Raw genomic sequence first — 22,039 nt, forward strand, 5'->3', positions numbered from 1 at the left:
CAGCCCAGATCTGTGACTGGAGGTGAGTGTCTGAAAAGTTTCAGCTCTCCGTCCATCATCTCCTTGTGTTTGCTTTAATCCTTTTTTACCAAGACCTTCGACAGTACTGCCTGTCTACCCTGTCAAAGCCTTCTCCATATCTAGTGACTTCCCAGCATTCCTCGATATCTATTTAGGTTCACTGCCAATCTAGTACTGTCGCACGTCTGGAGATTCCTGATGAGCCCCATTGAAACTCTGATAGTCAACATAGGTTATTCAGTTGGGTAATTTTAATGAAGGTAAACATTTTTACAGTAAAATTCAAGAGTGCTTTCTATCTGTATTACCTACAGCCCTGAAGGTCTCTGTCAGGATTAAGTAAACACGTTATCATTGATTCACAGATATATTATGTCACAGTGTGAGGACTAAACACTTTAAATAGTTGGTCACTCATAATGGTCCCAGTAGGCCTTATGAAAAGACACAGAGAAGCCATCCGGGCCAGAGATTTATTGTTGGAGCGAGTGGTTATTGCTGCTCCCAGCTCTTCCAATGTTATGGGAGCTTTCAGTACCTCCAGTAGTTGTTAATTGAGGTGAGGAAATTTAAAATCCACCAGGTAATCAATCGACTTAGGCAAAATCCCACATACATTTTCCGATTGTCATAAGGCAGAGTGGTAATTATGCAGGATGTGTAGACTATATGATGTGTCTGTGTCTATGTTTCCCTCTTGATCTTTTATTTCCTGTATGCGATTTCTAGTTTATTTTTGCTGCACTTCATAGGCTAAAATCCTATTTGCTTTACCCTATACAACAGCTTGCTAGTGACATCTTTCATACACAACTATTCGAGCTCCCACCTCAGTTCTCTATAGACCCTTTGAGACTCTGTTGCCTTATGTTGGTATTCTATGCCTCATAGTTCCTCCTACAAATCTTCTTTTTTTGTTTTTGCCCTATTTTTAAAGATAATTGTATGTGATATCAATTTGCCCCTCATGATTGCTTTTGCTGCATCCCATATTCTATCCCATCTGACTTCACCATAATTGTTTTCTACAAAATAGTGATCAAGGGACATCTTTATGCGTTCCTATGCTGCGGAATCTTTAAAGGCAATTTCATTAACATATTGAATGGTGGTTTGGGAACTCCTAGTGACATGGAAGTCTAAAATGTAAGTGTAACAGGGCGTGTTCGGAAAACACTTGAACTCCAATGGCAGCAGCTATTGTTGCCTCTCTCAAGGAGTAAGTAAAAGGAAAAAACAATCCTTGTGTGTGTGAGAGGGAGAGAGAGAGTGAGAGAGAGAGAGATAGATACTTATTGTACACTTCAGTATCTCTCAACAAAGGTCTTGACAGCCTGGAATAGTTCGTACTACAAGAGGCAATTACAGTAACTAACAAAGTGTTCATCTTGCAGCTCAAGTGTGGGATTTTACTCTATAATTATTTCAATGGCAGGATAAATGAATCTGAGAAAACCAGCAAGCACCTGAATGGGGTCTAATGCAGACCCATCTTATGCTAGTATGTTTATGTATACGTTTGTGATGGGCTGTATCTTAACTACACCCTAGTAGAAAGCCTACTTCAAATTATATATGATGTTCATAAATGAGAATTTCTTGATGTGGATCAAAAATAGGCAAATGCTTAGACAAATCTGATGTGTGAAATAAAAAGAATGAAATTATAAAATTAATTACAATTTAAGTCAATTATTTGTGTGTTTTGTGGTTGTTAAAATGCAAAATAAGACAGTTTATTGCACAGGATCCTATTTACCAAGGATACCAGTTAAAATAATTGATTGCACCACAGAAGATTTCATCCTGCAACACTGAAAAACTATTTTCCATACTCAGAGCTCACCTAAGCGAGAGCACCATATGGGAGCCACAAACGTTTCACCTTAATTAACACAAAATAGCGTTGAAGTCAACGAAAGATGTTACTCTGTAAACATTATCGATAAAGTAATGGTAAAACGCAGTTATATCACTCGAGTATCATCACGACACAAAAAGAATCAACCAACAAAAGACCATTTACTTATTAATGTATCTGTAGTAGTTATATAGCCAGATCTAGCCACAAGGTCAGCTGAGCAGTTTATATAGAACATAATTCCAGCACAACAGGCAAAACTAGACAACGGTATCCCTCAGTAGCAACATGAGGACAGTAGAACTGGTGGATGGTAGGTATCCTCAGGAGATGCAAGTTGAAATGAAGGCCAACTTAGATCTTAGATGAAGTATGAACAAGTGGGTCTTCAGGTTTGTTTTTGTCCTGAAAGATAGGAGATGAGGGTTTAGTGTAATAGCTCCAGAGATCTGAATCCGAAGCCTGGCGGCTAACCAGGAGAAGGGCCATTCGCGGTTTTACTCCTTTGTCTTGGAATTCTCCAGCAGAAGCAGAGATTTTCCACTGTTCAGCTTTTCTCCTCCAATGGTATAATGTTCATCCAGTGTAAAACCTTATGTGTTATGCAGGCTAATCTAAGGTTAATGGGTGCTTCTAATGGTAACTAGTGGAAGTGTTTCAGAGCTGGAGGGATAGGATTAGATCTTTTTCACATTCACAACCCTAAAACTCAGGGTGACCTTCAAAGGGGAAAATGCATTACCTCTGCTGAGATGGGAACACGAGAGCTTGGATCAATGAACTAAAGTCTGGTGGGCAAGGGACATCTGACTCCACTTTAGCAGATAGCAGATGCACTTTTTCACTACTTGTTTCCAGGTACTCTACAGCTAGTAGTGTTATCAAGAGAACACTCAGGCATCGGTTGGTTATACAAATACTCCTTCCATACATCCAACAATTTAAAATCGATGATGTCTTGTTAGACGTCAACAGAGAAGTCGCAAAAAGTAGTGACCACAGTAAAGAATTGCCTTTTACCGTGCCTATAATGCGTGCATTGAAATGCATGGCACTTCTCTCCTGCAGGTGCTTGCACTCCTTGCATTATCTTACCTGCAGGCTGCAATTTTTCCTTTCCACCCCCCCCCCACACATAGAATGGAGTCTTGGCCACCCTTAGGTTAGTGCCAAGAAGCCTTCGTGAGTGTTCAGTTCTTGATTAATTAAAAGGCACACACACCACTAGAGCCAGAACTGGTGCCCAGACACTGTAATTGACTGATCCACAGAGTCCCAGGTCTGTAAACACATCCAGGTAGAGCGCAGAAATTAACACAATAATACCCTGTACATTAATATCTTTATTGATATGCTCATGTACAAAAAAAACTCCAGTATATTGTTGTCAGCTACTGGATTCCCTCACATGGTTTGTGTAGTGTATGAAACATACATAAATACCTGTAGATACACAGATACATTGATCATTCAGTATATTCCAGTGTGTAATATTTTTGTATGTACTCTAGAGAAATTGCAACTAAATGAAAAATAGAAACAGGACTATGTATTATGCAGGAAGCTTTAAAAAGTCTTACAAGTGTTGCAGCCTCACTTAGTGACAGAATAGCAAGTATTAGACAGTGAGGTGGGGCTGGTGCCTGTTGCATATTGTTACATGGTTTCTGGTCCAGGGAGGACCTGGCCTGGCAGTGAGGCCTGGGCTGTTCCCATTGGGCGCAGGGTCAAGACTGATTTGCATATGACTAGGTCCAAACTGGAATTGCATGGCAAGCAAAAAAACGATGGATTTAGGCCCAGATCTCTGTACTGAGGTGAATGTATGACAATGTTCTACATTCTGTCCATCAATTGATCTTTTTGCATTTGTCACCCCGAGTGGGCCGGGTATACCCAGACGTGAGTCCCCTGCTCTCCATGCCACTGGAGTCAAGCTATCCTGGCTGATGAGGGCTGAAAGCTCTAAACCGGTCCTAGGATACTTGTTTCCAGTTCAGGGAGGACCTGGCCTGGCAGTGAGGTCTGGACTGTTCCCATTGGGCGCAGGGTCAAGACTGATTTGCATATGGCTAGGTCCAAACTGGAATGGTATGGCGAGCAAATAAATGATGGATTTAGGCCCAGATCTCTGTACTGAGGTGAATGTATGACATTGTTCTGCATTCTGTCCATCAATTGATCTTTTTGCATTTGTCACCCCGAGTGGGACAGGTATGCCCAGACGTGATTCCCGTGCTCTCCATGCCAATGGAATCAAGCTATCCTGGCTGATGAGGGTTGAAAGCTCTGAACCGGTCCTAGGATGCTTGTTTCCAGTCCAGGGAGGACCTGGCCTGGCAGTGAGGTCTGGGCTGTTCCCATTGGGCGCAGGGTCAAGACTGATTTGCATATGACTAGGTTCAAACTGGGGTTCCATGGTGAGTAAAAAATCCTTGGATTTAGTCCCAGATCTCTGTACTGAGTGAATGTTTGAGATTGTTCAGCACTCCATCCATCAATTGTTCTTTTTGCATTTGTCACCCCGAGTGGGACAGGGATGCCGAGACGTGGGTCCCGTGCTCGCCATGCCACTGGATTCAGACTATCAGGCTATATAGATACATTGATCAATCAATACATTGCGGTATATTATATCTTTGTATGTACTTTGGAGAAATAGCATCTAAGTGAGAAAAAGAAACAGGACTATGTATTTAGCTTTAAAATGTCTAACAACCGTTGAAGCCGCACTAAGTGACAGAATAGCAAGTATTAGAAGGTAAGGTGGGGCGGGCACCTGTCGCATGTTGTCACGTGGTTTCAGCCATGTCCTTATGGGCAGCGGACACTTCTGCGGAATAGATGGACCTGCTTCCTGCAGGGAGTCTATATGTAATACGTATTTACATATTTTAGGTGTTTGACAGAAAGTGGACCCAGTAACAATCATAACTCTGTAAAGACCCATGTTATTGTAGTGTGTTGTAGCATTTCTATAACGCTTCCCACCCCCTTGCGGGGAACCGTAGCATATCTTCGGATGGGCAGCACACTACACCGTGGGGGGTGCTTGGTTGGCTGAGTTGTGTATTTGTTGTGATCCTGTGTGGCAGGTGTTTGCTGTTGTGTGTGAGAGTCTAGAGAGGCTTCTTACTTGGTCTTGGGGCACAGAGTCTGGCAGGTGATGGAGGGGAGGATGTGTGAAAGGCAGATGTGCACAATTACACTGTAATTAGATGTCAGATGATAAATGACTTGGCATGGTCGCTGTTGTGTTTCATAACTTCTATTAGGGTAAAGGCAGAGAGAAGATGCAGGGAACTGCGTGGATGATGTGTGTGACTGACAGGTGGTCCAGCTGGTGGCAGCTATTCAGCACTGACCTAGGCAGAGGGGTCGTGCAGTGTTGTGTGCAAGAAAGGAGGTGATCAGAGAAGGCCTAGTAATCCAAATGGCAAAATGTGCAGTAAGAGATGCTGCACGTTGAGCAGAAGGGGGAATCTGGTGACATGAGTAGTGTTCATGCATCTTTTTAAATGCATGGATACTGCCTACTGCTGAACAAATACACCCCATGAGCGAAGAAGGAAGTGGGAAAGCGATCAGGGCTGACAACCTGAGCAGAAACTATGAAATATTTAAAGGGCCCATGATCCGTTTACTTCTGCCAGGCACAAGGTGCAGGGTTTGCGCCCCAAGCCCCTCTCATTCTCCTGAAGGCTTCCAAAGGGGGACGAATGACTGTCAGGTAAACCTCAATCAGTTTATGGCTCAAAGCCTAGCCGATGCAGCAGGGGCGCCTCAAACCCCAAGCGCTATACACAGGGCAGGGACTCAGGTTGACCTACAGTGCAGACCGGCAAAGCTCACATCGAAGAAGCCTACCTCTTCTTAGGGTACAGGACGTTGGCGGATGGCACACAGTGCAGTCCTTAAAAGTGGCGCACCATTAATTCCAAGCACTGCCTGTCAGGCTTTCCTGCCTGGTGGCACTAAGGTTTGTTATAGCCTGGAGCCATTGATTCTCATTGCTGCCTGGGGTCACTGATGTTCATTACTGCCTGGTACACTAAGGTTTGTTATAGCCTGGAGCCATTGATTCTCATTGCTGCCTGGGGTCATTTATGTTCATTCCTGCCTGGTACACTAAGGTTTGTTATAGCCTGGAGCCATTGATTCTCATTGCTGCCTGGGGTCATTTATGTTCATTCCTGCCTGGTGACACTAAGGTATGTTATAGCCTGAAACTATTGATTCTCATTGCTGCCTTGGGTCATTGATGTTCATTACTGCCTGGTACACTAAGGTTTGTTATAGCCTGGAGCCATTGATTCTCATTGCTGCCTGGGGTCATTTATGTTCATTCCTGCCTGGTACACTAAGGTTTGTTATAGCCTGGAGCCATTGATTCTCATTGCTGCCTGGGGTCATTTATGTTCATTCCTGCCTGGTGACACTAAGGTATGTTATAGCCTGAAACTATTGATTCTCATTGCTGCCTTGGGTCATTGATGTTCATTACTGCCTGGTACACTAAGGTTTGTTATAGCCTGGAGCCATTGATTCTCATTGCTGCCTGGGGTCATTTATGTTCATTCCTGCCTGGTGACACTAAGGTATGTTATAGCCTGAAACTATTGATTCTCATTGCTGCCTGGGGTCATTGGTGTTCATTACTGCCTGGGACACTAAGGTTTGTTATTGCCTGGAACTATTGATTCTCATTGCTGCCTGGGGTCATTGGTGTTCATTACTGCCTGGTACACTAAGGTTTGTTATAGCCTGGAACTATTGATTCTCATTGCTGCCTGGGGTCATTGGTGTTCATTACTGCCTGGGGACACCAAGGTTTTTTATAGCCTGGAACTATTGATTCTCATTGCTGCCTGGGGTCATTGTTGTTCATTACTGCCTGGGGACACCAAGGTTTTTTATAGCCTGGAACCATTGATTCTCATTGCTGCCTGGGGTCATTGATGTACGTTACTGCTTGGGGACACCAAGGTTTTTTATAGCCTGGAACTATTGATTCTCATTGCTGCCTGGGGTCACTGGTGTTAATTACTGCCTGGGACACTAAGGTTTTTTATAGCCTGGAACTATTGATTCTCATTGCTGCCTGGGGTCATTGTTGTTCATTACTGCCTGGGGACACCAAGGTTTTTTATAGCCTGGAACCATTGATTCTCATTGCTGCCTGGGGTCATTGATGTACGTTACTGATTGGGGACACCAAGGTTTTTTATAGCCTGGAACTATTGATTCTCATTGCTGCCTGGGGTCATTGTTGTTCATTACTGCCTGGGGACACTAAGGTTTGTTATTGCCTGGAACTATTGATTCTCATTGCTGCCTGGGGTCATTGATGTTCATTACTGCCTGGAGACACTAAGGTTTGTTATAGCCTGGAGCCATTGATTCTCATTGTTGCCTGGGGTCATTGATGTTCATTACTGCCTGGGGACACTAAGGTTTGTTATAGCCTGGAACTATTGATTCTCATTGCTGCCTGGGGTCATTGATGTTCATTACTGCCTGGGACACTAAGGTTTGTTATAGCCTGGAACTATTGATTCTCATTCCTGCCTGGGGACACTAAGGTTTGTTTAGCCTGGAACCATTGATTCTCATAGCTACCTTGGGTCATTGATGTTCATTCCAGCCTGGGGACACTAAAGTTTGCTGTAAACTGGAACTATTGATTCTTATTGCTGCCTGGGGTCACTGGTGTTCATTACTGCCTGGGGACACTAGGGTTTGTTATAGCTCTGCTGTGTTGTGTCTGTGTACTCTGTCTGAAGCGCCGGGACGCCCCTTGGCTGGGGCAGCTGCGCGCTATAGAAGTGTTATTAACATAACATAACATAACATAGCCTATAACTATTGATTCTCATTGCTGCCTGGGGTCACTGGTGTTCATTACTGCCTGGGGACACTAAGGTTTGTTATAGCCTGGAGCCATTGATTCTCATTGCTGCCTGGGGACACTAAGGTTTGTTATTGCCTGCAACCATTGATTCTTATTGCTGCCTGGGGCCATTGATGTTCATTACTGCCTGGGGACACTAATGTTTGTTATAGCCTGGAACTATTGATTCCATTGCTGCCTTGGGTCATTGGTGTTCATTACTGCCTGGGGACACTAAGGCTTTTTATAGCCTGGAACCATTGATTCTCATTGCTGCCTGGGGCCATTGATGTTCATTACTGCCTGGGGACACTAAGGTTTTTTATAACCTGGAACTATTGATTCTCATTGCTGATTCTCCTTATTGCCTGGTTTACTGATGTTTATTTCAGCCGGGGGTCATTAAGGCTTACTAGAACATTGGAATATTGAGCGCTCCATTAAAGAAAATGGAGTGTTCCAAGTTTCTACTGGCTGGTAGAAGCCCGCAGAGCAACATTCCAATGTTTTTTTATTTCACAGCTGTTTCTGTGAACAAAGGCCTCTCAGAGCCTGAGGGGATTTAAACCCCCTCGGGCTCCGAGAAGCCTTTGTTTTGACAAACTGGCGGAATGTTCTAATAGCCTTAGAGCCCCCTTAGTGGGCTCTACTGGCCATTAAAGACCCGCTCTCTTGTTAACCCCTTCTACGCTGATGACGAGCTGGGCTCGTCATGGCGTAGCCTCCTCGCACGCTGATGACGAGCCCAGCTCGTCACGTAACATGCGCTTTAGAATATCTCAGCGTACGAGCGGAATTCCGCCCGCACGCATGCGTTTAAACGCTGGAGCGGGTCTTTAATGGTCGGTAGTGCCCGCTACATCGGGCTCTAAGCTTATATTGTTGCCTTGGGCCATTTAGACTCATTGCTACTTCAGTCCACTGATGCTTATGAATACCTGGGCCCTACGTATGTTCGTGAATGTATGATCTATGTCAGTGTGCACATGGATATTGTGTGGCTGTGTGCATACGTCACACAGGGTCATCCTCTTCCAGTTCTTTGGCTTCTTGAGATCAGGTACCTTCAACCAGTGCCTTGAGACATTGTCAATCACATCCTGAATCAACCCAGAGAAGTGTTAACGGTTTCACCTCACTGCCATTCCATTGGCTGTTTGGGTGTATCCTTCCATTTGCACTGTGGTGCATGAGGGACTATTTTATGCCTGAAAGGTAGGACAACTATACACATGGTCTATTTTATCTCTTACGTCCACGCTGTTGTTAATGCAGTAGGTGTTTAAATTCTTTTTGTTAGTTCTTGTGTGAGAGTCTAACACTAAGATGGACACACAAACTCAGCGATTTATAATTTATTTGCAAAAGTTGTACAAGCAAGAAAGCATTGTACTTGTAGAACTTGTCATATATGGAAGCCACTAAGGTATAGATGTGTATGTGTGAAAGGCCAACAGTAGAACGGATGAAACCTTGTACCTTGTGTCCTTCTCAGCTATGCGGTCATCGCCTACGGTTGCGCGGAGTGCCCGCGCCTGTCGTGCGGACGGAGCGGCTGCAAGACGGAATTCTGCTACCACTGTCGGCAGCTCTGGCACCCCAACGAGACCTGTGAGCAGGCGTGGAGGCAGCTGTCCCAGGGAGCCCCCGGGGCGATGGAGCCCTCCGCCCTACTCATCTACAGCGAGGAGCCAGGCAAAGGTACCCACAAATTAACTGCAATGAGCATGCACCCATAGATAGTACACAAGCTTTGGGGTCGCTTACCTAGCTTGACCTCTAGTGGAGGCTTGAAACTTAAATACTAGTCCAAGAGGGGGGCGTCCTGTGACTTTTCATTTGGGTGGGATATTTTGTGTTTCCATGTTATCTAGTACACATTTCAACAGGAATGGTGGCCCTGCAGCCATCTCCTGCCCTGCTGGTGTGACTTCAGGAGATCTAATGACAGGCAAGAGGTCAAGGGAGCAGTGTGGAGTGAAATGTGTTATGTTGTGTTAAGAGCTCAAACCCAACTGGGGCAGCCTAAAGAGAGCGTGAGAGAGAGAAAGAGACAGGCAGGGAGAGTGCGAGAGAGCACAAGGGAGTGAGAGAGAGAGAGGGGAGCAGAGAGGGAAAGAAAGAGAGGGAGAGAGAAAGAGAAAGAGAGGGAAGGAGACAGACCGACAGAGAGCATGAGAGTGAAAGAGACAGAGAGAGAGGGAGGAGAGAGAGAGAGACAAAGACAGAGAGAGTCAGAGAGAGAGTGAGGAGAGAGAGAGAGAGAGAGAGAGAGAGAGAAAGAGAGAGAGGGTGGGGGGGGGGAGAGATTGCTCCTTTCCCCCTCCCCGCAGTAGCTAAAATCCTGTCAAGCGAGAGGCGCAGACCCCCGTGCTGGAGAGACGGTGTTTGGGATGCGCCACTGAATGATATTGGAAGACACGATGGATGAATGAACGCAGATGAAAGCTTCAGAAGTTAATACAAATATTAGATTATCAGGAAGTGACCGAGAGGGTGAAAGAAGGCAGGGAGGGCAGGGCGGGGTGGCAGACGCAGCTGTACTCCCCTTCTCATCATTTACAGCACACCATGTATTGTTCTAGTTTGTGTCTTATTAGAAGTTGTTTCAAGTGCTGCTGCGAAACCAGTAGAAATATTCACTGTAAAGACAATTCTATGTCAGATATTGAAAGGCAAAGTCATGGTGGGGGCGGCCGTATGTACAGTGGATGCAAAAGATGGCTGATGGGAGCATGTCTTTCAAACTGGACAATACTACCCGCTGGCTGCAGCCTCACGGACCTGAGTGTCAAATGCTGCACCTAAATATGCATCAATCACAGGCGCAATCAGAAGGCTACATTGGCTGCCGATGAGGAAGCGTACCACGTTTAAGGCCTTGTGTGTGGTCTTCAAAGCACTGCATGGAATAGGTCCAAAATTCCTAAAACAACACTTCCAATGGTACTCACCTAAAAGAACACTCCGTTCTTCAGATGCCAAATTGATGGTTACACCCCGGATGAAGAAAGCCAATTGGGGCGGCAGAAGCTTTATTGCTAATGCAGCCACAGCTTGGAATTCCCCTCCTCCTCATTGAAGACATCTGACCAACCTGATGGCATTCAGAAAGGCCTTAAAAACACGGGGCCTCATTTATGAGGCTGTGCGTCACTTTTACGCCGCCGGTGCGTCACTTTTTGTGACGCACCAGTGGCATAAAAAATGCGCCTTGTTGCGCCATATTTACAAAGTGACACATCTAGGTAGATGCGTCACTTTGTAAACCCCTGCGCCACATTATACCTGCGTCAGGTATAATGTATGCAAGGGGGGCGTATTGACGCAAGAAAGGGTCATGGAAGTGACGCAGTATGAGATTTCACTGCGTCACTTCTAGGACACAAATGCGTCAATTTCTTACGCCTGCCTGACAGCAGGCGTAAGACTGACGCAAGCCCTTTCACATCGGGCTTGCCCCATGTGAAAGGACACTGCTGGAGTTGCGTCACTTTTGTGACACACTCCAGCAATGCGTCACTTTTGCGCCATACAGATACGTCAGAAATACTGACGTACCTGTAACTCCTTGCGACATGATGCGTCATATTATAAATATGACACATCAATCATTTCGTAAGGAGTGCGCACTGAGAAATGACGCATCGCTGCTTTCACGCAGCGATACGTCACTTCTTATAAATGAGGCCCCTTGCTTTTTACCAATTAGATCTCAATCTAGTATACAAACCATCCTCCTAATGTCCGTCAGTAGGTACTTCACCCTAGCGCCAGTACATCTTTTTGGTAACAGCAGCCCTTTACAAATGCAATTAACATTAACATTAACATTAACTCTGCATCTCCAACCCAGGACTAAGGCACACTAGCCTATATTGGGGGTGTTGAAAGCATGATTGCCGCTCAACAGCAGGAAAAGTGTGCAGTTTGGGGTTCAAAGTCAAATGATGACATATATGAGGCAGGATGAGACTAGACCCAAATTGTAGGGGTCTTGAGTGGCCATGTTTATTGTGGAATGCAACCACAACGAAAATAAGCTTTTTGTGTTGTGGTGGGTCATTGGTCTTTGTCGATCTCTACCTGGATATACCATCTTATCAGGGCGCTCGACCCAGTCCCAACCAGGTTGGGGATGGTGAACCAGCCTTTGTTTCTACAGCGTTTGAGAGTTTGAAATCTGCGGTAGACCTGCTGTCGGCTTCTCGTCGGCGGGTTATCCAGATTCAGAGGTGGGCACAGCACAGATGTTTCAATCGAGTGATAAAAGGGTTAAGATTTGAGCTCAGTCTTTAACAGATCTGCAGACCGCCAGATGTGTGTCCTTAAATAGAGTTTTGAATTTAACTACAACATTGAAAGTTAATTTTAAGACTAAGGCCCAGATGTAGGTAAATCTCATTTACCGATTCATAAATACCGAATTTTACCGATTCGGTATTTATGAATCTGTAAATGAGATGTAGGTAAAAATTTGGTATTTTTTACCGAATCGGTAAGATTCGGTATTTACCGATTCGGTAAATACCGAATCAGTATTTGCTATTGAATCCTATGGGCCTTAGTGTATCACAGAAGGCACTTACTCATCAATGAGTAAGTGCCTTCTGTGAATACCAAAATGAGTAAGTGCCTTCTGTGAATACCAAAATGAGTAAATGCCTTCTGTGAATACCAAATTGTTAGCAAGTATAGGATTTTGTCTTAAGTTAGTTCTGTGAATCTGGACCCTTATTTCTAGATCTTCTTAATCTTTTTTAATTAAAGTATTTGATTCTGAGCATGCTGTATGTAACAAGATCCCCCAAAATACGGAACGATTCTTGAGCGCCTGCTTCCTTAATATTTGTGTAAATTCTAAAAAATTACCAATTCAATACATATGAAAACACTTTAAAAAATTCATTTTTTTAATATTCATATGACAATATTTATCCCAGTGTGCATATAATTGCTTCTTACTTTAATTAAACAATAGCGCTCTACTGTGGCATACTCCACTTGTAACAGCGCTAACTGCAACAAAGAAGGCATGGCGAATCACAAAAAACGAGAACGGAAGGGTTAAAGAAACAAGAACAAAGAGCTGAGAATTAAATATAAGTGTTCTAGTATGACACCCAGTTTGCCTTCATTTCACATGCTGGTGGAATTGTTTCGGGCATGGATAAATTAAATATTTGACTGGTTTCATTATGTCAGCTCTGGGTAAGTCCCTCTGCAGGTTCTCAGTTCACCAAAATGAGTTTCTGGCAGACAATATTACCAGACACATTAACACAGCGGGGGGCTCAGTGTCTCCCACTGTGACGTACATTATAATAATGCCTTCAATGACCCAGGACTCATTAGTATTCCTCTCATAACTTCTACATAATTAAATTCTTGGATTTAATAACTAAATAACCTTGGGTACTGCCAACATAATGAAACAGATTTTATTGGACTAGCAGATCTGTTGGAAGGAGAGGAGCAGATGGTAACATGTCCCACAAAATCCCTCTTAAAGAATGTGAGCCAATGGCTGGCAGGACACTGCTTCTAAGAGAAAGTCCTTAGATTTCATCAAATGCCCCCTCTATGCGGGTGTCTCCATGAGCACTCACTTCCATTTGAGTTTCTGTTCGCTTAATCCATGGATATCTGCTCTTTATCGACAATGTACTCATTCATACAGTAGAATTTTGCCTTTATATTGTTAAATGAGTTCCATCATGCACACCTCTAACGTAGAGATACACTTGAGTCGCGATCTAGCTTTAAATCGCTTGTGGAACTCTTTAAATTGAATTATGTGTCACGCACAGTTCTAAGTTTGCCCAACAAACAGGACACGCAAAGTCCCTAGAACTGCGCAGAAGACAGTGCAGCTGTTGTCCCAGATTCCTACCAACATGAACGCGTCAGACGTCGAAGTCCACTAACATTAAAAGGTGATCCTGGCACAAATGTCCTTCGGCAGCAAACCATTGCAGTCTTTTATGACTGGATGACCATTGGCACCCGTGCTTAATTTGTGGAAAAGTAAGTGCCGGGCCCAAGGTACGTCTAAGGAGGCTGGTGCGGCTTGTACACCTGTAAACTGCTCCCACTAACGCTTCCAAATGCAAGTACCATCATAGCTACTAACCGTAAAACTCCTACAAGTGTGGCAATTTGAACTATTTCAGGCCACCCAAAGTTGGTATTATTAATTTTTGTATGTATACTGAATTGGGAAACTCTCTGCTGGTGTGCTGTCATCATAAATAGACTAACAGCGCCACCATCTGATGGACTATCATGAGTGCCGGTGTTAAGAATGAAGTGCTGGTGCTGAGCACTGGCAAACACCATCTCAAATAAAGCACCAATTCTCATGCAAGTAACAGCACAGACAATAGGGGGTTTAGGGATGAGAAAGAGTTAGAATGGGAGGGCTTAGGTTGTGGTTACCTTATTGTGTATTAGAAAGGTCAGCTAATTTAAGAGAGGATATGAAATTGTTTTCAGTCTAAAACAATAATTTCTGGCTGTAAAAGCAGCCTCCAGACTACCCCTTAGACGGCCCTCTCGCCATCCCATTGGCCGCAGGATCTCCAATGCATGCGTAGCACTTCATGTGACAGTCACGGGCTGCAGCCGTGGCAGGGATTCTCTGCAGTCTGAACATAGTATCTTTAGAAATCGACATTCACATAGGGATCCTAAGGAAGGGGCTGCTACTGTGACAACATGCTATGACGTCAGAGCAGGACAGTGGAGTGTGATGGAAGGTCAGATATCTTGCTTCTTTGGCAGACGTGGAAGAAGTGAAAATCTGCCCCCGCTGTGGAGCCTTCATCATGAAGATCAAGGACGGAAGCTGCAACCGCATGAACTGCACCGTCTGCGGCTGCCTCTTCTGCTGGCTGTGCCTGCGCGAGATCACGGATGTCCACTTCCTCAGGTAGGAGAGATCACGGATGTCCACTTCCTCAGGTATGAGAGATCACGGATGTCCACTTCCTCAGGTACGAGAGATCACGGATGTCCACTTCCTCAGGTACGAGAGATCACGGATGTCCACTTCCTCAGGTAGGAGATATTCCTGGGTCCCTAGATCACCCCTTGTAGGCGCTGTCCTGCTACATCTTAGTCTGACTCCTTCAGAGGGGGAGATGGACGCCGACTGTGTAACTCCAACATCTGTCTGACACCCCATCCACACACCAGATGTAGGCCCATCACACACAACTTATGCTGGTTGTCCCTGGAGTAGATACAAGCCTTCTGCGTAAACATGAGAAATACCTACAACTGCACCCACATATAGTACTGTAGGATCACCCCTATACGTTCTTGCTATATGCTGAGTTATACCACCACTGATCCCACCCACTGCAGGTTGCAGCAGTCCACACCGCTGCCCCGAGCAATGTAGGAAAGTCCACATCCTCAAGTTACAACCACACCAGCTCAGGAGCCCCCGCACACTACACTGAGAGCTCAGACCTGGCCAACCATGGACTGTCCCCCGAGGGAGCCCAAAAGGACATGCGCCACGCCCCACAACGAAGAGTGGGCTCCACAGATGCCCATCCTCTCTCCCATCCTATGCAGCCTGCTGATGTGGTCGCTCCTTCCTTCACTGCATCCTATTCTTAGTACCTCAGTAGTAGGTCATTCCTGCTCTTGCCAGGTGCCTCATCACCTCACTGATGAAACTGAGCCCTCCTGCCCTCTTCACTTCATGGCAGTTTTAACCTCTGTGTTGCCAAGTTTTTCTCAAGCCATGCCAAGCATCACAGTGGTTTGTACGTGAGAAACATTATACTACAAAAATATTGACTATACATCCATACAATAATATATATCTTCAAGGTACGTAGATGTGGAGTTAAGAATAATAAACCTATTCTTACCTATACTTACAGTGTTGATAGTTTGCTCGTAATTATTTTTACTGTGATATTTTGACATCACAATATTTAATATTCAATCTATTTTGGTACAATACCATCTCATTGAATCGCCGTGGCCTAGACCTCTCGATCAACAATCCATAAGGCGAAATGCCCAGAATATCTCTGATGTTGAAATTCGGTGCAGAAACAGAAATACCTCATCCGCTAAATACATCATCAATGTATCAATTCCTGCTCCTTTAGAAGCCCCAGAAGTAAACACACCTGGTCACCTCTTTCTCCTTCTTTCTCCATTGTCTCCTGGATTGGTATGACCCTTTCTTCTGGTCTTGATGAATGCTGCTATGGGTCTACCAGTGTCTTCTCTTCCTACCTGTAATACCTTATTCGCTCTTAGTTTGTCTACGGGTGTTCTTTGGTGTCACTTATCTTCTCACTATTTTTACCATTTCCTCTCTTAAGTATGGCTTGATGAATTGTCTTGTGTTTGTTTTAGCCCCTCAGGATGCACTTTCTGGGGGAAGAAGCCCTGGTCGCGGACGAGGAAGATCCTCTGGCAGCTGGGCATGCTGCTTGGGGCACCCATGGTCATCTCGCTGGTCGCTGGCATTGCCGTCCCAGTGATAGTCATTGGGATCCCAGTGTACATGGGAAAGAAGGTAAGCAAGCCATCCATTTCAGCACAATGCATGTAACAGGGCGAGAGGGCATAGATGGCACCTAGTGGTGGCATAATGATTGCATATAAATTACGAAGTGTTGTTGCAGGGATTTTAATTAACTTATCAAACAATATTCGTCTGTTACTCTTTCATTTATGCTGTCCCTTTCTTCATCAGCCAATATCCCCCTCTTATATTTCTGTCCTTTCCAATGTAACCATCATGTTAGGAGAAGACGTCTGAGTGAGTGAGAGAGTGAGTAAGCGAGTGAAGATATAGCTTTAGCAAACTTCACCAGCCTCTTTCTAGGAATGGATCCCCTAAGTTGCCAGGATCTGGCCAATCACCCTCTAACAAGAATTTCTTGAACTCGAGGATATGGACGGGTGCATGAAGGCTAAGGCGGGGTTGCCCTCACAAATACGAAAAGGTCTGGGGGACCCTGGCGAGATACCTTCCTGCACAAAAACAATACTATGAGGTTTTAATGTCAGGCTAAATACTTTCTATTGGATTCAGTCCTCCACAGAGAGGCAATGTACAGCGTTGAGACCTGGTCATGTCTATTCAGCACTAAGTCGGATAAACAAAGTCATTATTGGGCAGTTGCAGAAGGTAGTGAGACTTTTCGAGACGCAAGGATACACGGAATTCCACTAGTGCACGCAGGCATTCACAGAAGTCCTTCTCACTTTGCCCTAATTTGAAAAGTATAGAACTATAGTATCAGAGGTTCCAAGTGCCGCACTTAACTGCATTAGCAATTTGAGGCATAAGGGTCAATTGTATGGACATGATTTGGATCTTGGCGGATGTATTACTCCATTATATTCTATGGGATTTATATTTCGGCGAATGGGATATTCGGCACCGTTGTGTCGGAGTAATCCGTCCGTCGAGATCTAAATCAGGCTGTATATCTGATAGGAACCCGGCAATCTTCCCTTGGTCTGAGCTATGCAAAGAAATTGGTTTACCCTTCTTTCTTACTACCTGGATACCTTTTAGGGTTAACTTTGGTCCCGGGAACATTGCTCAGTTGTCAGCTTTATTTCATACATGCTTGATCACTGTCAAGCGAGATCTGGACATCATCCTCCAGGTGCTGGAGCAAGGTGGGATGGTGCATGGTGTGGAATGTAGCGTAGAGGTCTAATTCTGGAGAGATGGAAACCAGTTACAGTCCAAGAATCTTTAAAATGACATTTCTACAATTTACTTCATAACTTTGGAGATTATATCTGAGATTGTTATGGTCCTAGTGCTGGAACAGTTCAAAGAATCAAAGGTGGGCTTCTCCAGGAGGAGTGTTACAATCCTGGTCTTAAGATCATACAGAGCGGATCCCTCTCAAAAAGAACAGTTATTGATCTTAGAACAGATAGGGGTGAAGATGCCACAAAGCTCCCTACCAAGCAATCCCATCACAGGGGTAGTTGCTGTACAAATGATAAGCAGGCTTCCCATTTCAGTTTCTTCCCTGGGCATAGAGAGGAGAGGGTCACAGATCATGAGTCTGGCAGGAGATGGGAGCCAGCACTTTCAGATGGTTGGGAGCTGCCCGACTAGACTGCAGTGGTCGGCTCAAGTGTTTACAATTGGAGCGTTGGACCCCGCATGTCGCTCACAGAAGTCCCTCCCATACACACATCATTTTATGCAGGAAACCCACCATATAAAGTGTGAAATTCTACAGTATTATAATCCAAAGGGGTAGTTATATTTTACAGGGGTAGTGGCGGCCTTCCTTGTACCCCCACTCACATGCATCTATCCCCAAAATTTACCAGTTTCAGACATAGACTGCCCATTGTGGGAACCATGTGATCTGCGAAACATCTATAGTCTCCTAAGAAGCCTCCCCCTTGACCCTGAGCGGGTCCAGGGGAAGGTTCCGTACCCCACCTTATTGCCAGTCCGCCCCCCCTGACAGGGTGGAGAATTGGGTGTCACGTTGCTAAGCCCATAGATGGACAACCTCTGCTCTGGTCCAGCTCCAGTTGCTGCCAATGGAGGAAAGAACAAAGGGAATAAAGTTAAAGGGCCAGATGTATGAACACATTTTCCCTTTGACACAAAATTTGTAAAACTGTTTGAACATCTGGCCCACAATTCCTTCTACAGATTGGGCGAGTAAGTCAGATATGCGTTAAGTGTTTGTTACATGATTGTATGACCCCCAGATACAGGGGGGTAGACAGGAAGTAGATCCCAGGGCATATTTTCTGCCCACATAAAAAGCCCTGGACTTTGAAGAGGCCATTATAGAAAGGGCAGAAACATGTTGACGGAATAGTAGGGTAATAGGGCCATTACACCCCCATCTTACCCATTCATTTTTTTTTTTTACCCAAACCCGAACTACTGATATTAAAGGGATACCTTGATTGTTCCTGGTGTTTTTATACTTAGAGGAACCAGGTTGGAATTATATCTAAAGTGCTCCCTGGAACATGGTTGAGCCCATCCTGGTTTTAGGGACCAAGATGAGACCTGATGAGGAAGCATGCCACTAAGAGAGTGGGTGCGGGTCTCACAGAAGAAACTACTCGTCTCTCCAGGAAGAAGGATAATGCTTACATAACATAACTCTGTTTTGATATCTAGGATACTTGTTAGTGTTTGAAAAGGAAGAACATATCTCCTATCCATAGAAATGTCTATCTTCCCTCCCTGTTGGATGGTCTGGTCGGCTGCCCCACTGAGCCCTTTTGAAAGTGGTCCTCTAGCAGAACCAGAACATTTTGGGGCACAGCATCCAAGAGGAGGAACGTCATCTTTGTGGACCTAGACGTCATTGGACAGAAAAACCTGCTTTATCCAGAGATTGGCTGTCACCACTGTCAATCACCTTGACGGCAGTAGAGCGTGCACTGCCCTGGAGCCAGGTGTACTCTTTTTATACATTGAGGTATCTATCCAGAGTGGAGATGTGATCCTGTGCTGCTCTTATTCAGACCTGCATATGTACCTCATGTGGCCAGGAAGGAGGCCTGAAGGCCTGAAGGTGTCAGGAGATGCATGGGAATGACAGTGCTGTGTAGAAAGACCAGTGGAAGGTGCTAATATTTTTTGCAGTGCTTCCTGTAATGCCTGAGAGACCCTCTCTAACAATGGAAATCTGGCCTTTCTCCCTGGAAAACGTCTGCACTACTAAATTTATCAATAAACTGGGCATCGCAAGGTTATCTCCAAGTCAAAAAAAGGGTCGTGGTGGGCTCATAGAGAGATGAAGTGTCCGCTGCACTCTAAGATCTCTTTACTATCACAAGAAAATGTGCTCTCTGTTTCCCCATGCACGATAAAACAACGAGCGGCCTCTGAGCCCTTTAGCGACAAGGTACTTGCTGGAGCCCATGGCCCCCGCCTCCCCTGAGCTCCACTCCAGAGTTATGTGCAAAAATTGCTATTTAGGTACTTAACTTGAGGCTACGGAGTGCTACTAGGCCTGCGACTGATAGCCCGCGGACTTTCCTGCAATGAATGTGTAACTTGTGTGTAACTCTCACAGTGCTAAATTTGAACCAGTGTTCTGCAGTGCTGGGCACTGACACTTAATTGTCAACACCAGCACCAATTACAGTCTGCCACTTGGTGGCACTGTTTATCTTATTTAGAGATAAGCATAAAAAACAATTGTTTATAAATTCAATATACATTAAAAATGACTAACACCCACCTCCCAAGAGATTCTTATAGCTTTGGGGGCCTGGAATAGTCTGAATTGTCACAGTTGTAAAAGTGTGATGGCTACTAGTTGTGTTTGTATCGTCATTGACAGCGCTGACAGGGGCAATGGGTGGGGTAAACTGATGTGGCCTCCTGATGAGGGCCCTGACACTTATATTCTTTACATATTAAGCACTGAGTCTCAGATGTGCTGCTTGTATGGACTGCGCTAGGGCGGCCACGAGATAGAAATACTGAGGGTGACAGACTGGAAATGCCAACTTTGGGCGAATGTTTGTGTCGGGATTTAGAAACCATTATTTGAAAGGTCTTCTCTTCGACCACAAATCCAACCCTTGCCCCAGCAAAATTAGGAAATATTCAGCGTGCCATGTTTTTCTGCAGTTTTGAAGTTATTTGCTCTCTTACCAGGCAGGGTAGACAGAGGGATGGAGGAAGGCACCAGTTATTTTGGGAACTAATGTATATCAAGCAACAGAACTGCGACCCCCTTCTTTTAAGATATTGATCAATTAAGTCAAAATAATTGTTATATTTCTGTTTAATGTTTTGAACAGGTCTGTAAGTGAAATATGAAGTTTGTAGGGATGCTTGTCAAGCAGGGGCTTAACGTCCATTGTGCAGAGGGTGCAGTGGCACCGGCACAGAGACCCGAGGGGTCCACTGAACCCTGATTATTGCTGTATTTCACAGTTCAAACAGACTTGTACTATGGCCCGTAACACACTGGCCACGAGCCTGATCTCAAGTTGTGCTGTAAATGTGACTCTGGATTACAATCCGAGGGAGAGAAACAGCTCAAAGGAGACAGACTCAGACTCGGGGTGTGCAAAGGCATTAAGGGTTCATCGGACTCATATAACCATCCCCAGCTTCTAGGCAAAGGGGAACAAGGTTCAGGGCAGTGTTGAGAAGCACCGAGCTGTCATTGTACACTAGGTTCTCCCATGGGCGCTGGAAGTAGGGGTTCAGCAGCCCCAAAAATAATCATCCTGGAGTTTGGAAGGTGAATGAGCAATAAAGATGACTTTAAACTTTGTGTTTATCTTGTCACCTCTTGCATAGACAAAAGTCAAGTGTCAGGCTCTGGCTTCTGATAAATTGCTGCTTATTTGGAAAGGGGTGTTTACTTTAAATTCCTCTCACTAAAAAGCCAGAGGATTTCGTGAAAGTGACCCAGGTGACAATATTGCTGGGGTACCGGAAGGGAAAGAAACAGTTGTGCGATGTAATTTTTTCTAATATACAATAATATTTAAATACCTATAAATGAACTATACACATATTTCAAAATATATCAGCGGTTAGGAAAGCACAAACGAAGCTCATATATTGTATTTCTGAATTGTGATGGGAGCAAAGATTTAAAGGAATCAAAACAAATCAAGGTACTTTACCTGGTGATGTGCAAATGTTAAATATTCGCTGAAACACGATTTTCCCACATTATCGATCGTGCTCTGTATAGTTTTACCATTAAAAACTGCATGTCAATGTACATTTTAGTGGCCATTGCATCAGAAAACGTACTGTCTGTAAATGGCAGTGAGCTACCCCTCTAGAGCTCAAAATGCACCACTGGTTACATACCACACCCTTTCCACTCTGATGAACGGGTGTGACATATTTGCTCCACTTGTTAGGTCGAGCCTACCGGACAGCGCAGCTGTCTGGTTTGTGAAAGACATCTTGGGGACCTTCGGAAAGCTTCCCATGGAAAACATTCCGCCCATTGCTTACCATTGGCTTTGTGGTTTGTAACTCACATTTTCTGGCTTTCTATTTGATGGCTTCATTTGTTTTAGGCCGCCCGGGCTCAGTTTGTTCCTCTCAAGGAGCCACGCCTTTTCACACTACCTCTCCTTGTATTCTTCCACGAGTGTTCCCTTCTGTAAACAGGCCTATAAATCTTGTTCTTAGACAGAGGTTAGTTGTCAGGCTCTATCGTCTGAGGGAGCTTGGTGTTTACTTTTCTTTCCCTGACTTCAAATCAAGAGGATTCAAGTGACAACCTTGCTGTATACTA

At 44.7% G+C, this 22,039-nt stretch overlaps 1 protein-coding gene across 1 annotated transcript in view; it reads left to right on the forward strand.

Annotated features, from left to right (window-relative positions):
* The window catches only part of LOC144762018 (E3 ubiquitin-protein ligase RNF19A-like), a 170,953-nt gene that overhangs the window by 104,801 nt on the left and 44,113 nt on the right, over window positions 1-22,039 (forward strand). Inside the window, exons 2-4 of the mRNA XM_078647181.1 lie at window positions 9,268-9,473; window positions 14,556-14,703; window positions 16,158-16,320. Coding sequence (XP_078503307.1) covers window positions 9,268-9,473; window positions 14,556-14,703; window positions 16,158-16,320 — 517 coding nt within the window. The remainder of the gene's footprint in view (window positions 1-9,267; window positions 9,474-14,555; window positions 14,704-16,157; window positions 16,321-22,039) is intronic.

This window comes from Lissotriton helveticus, chromosome 6 (genome assembly GCF_964261635.1).
Source record: "Lissotriton helveticus chromosome 6, aLisHel1.1, whole genome shotgun sequence".
NCBI lineage: Eukaryota > Metazoa > Chordata > Amphibia > Caudata > Salamandridae > Lissotriton > Lissotriton helveticus.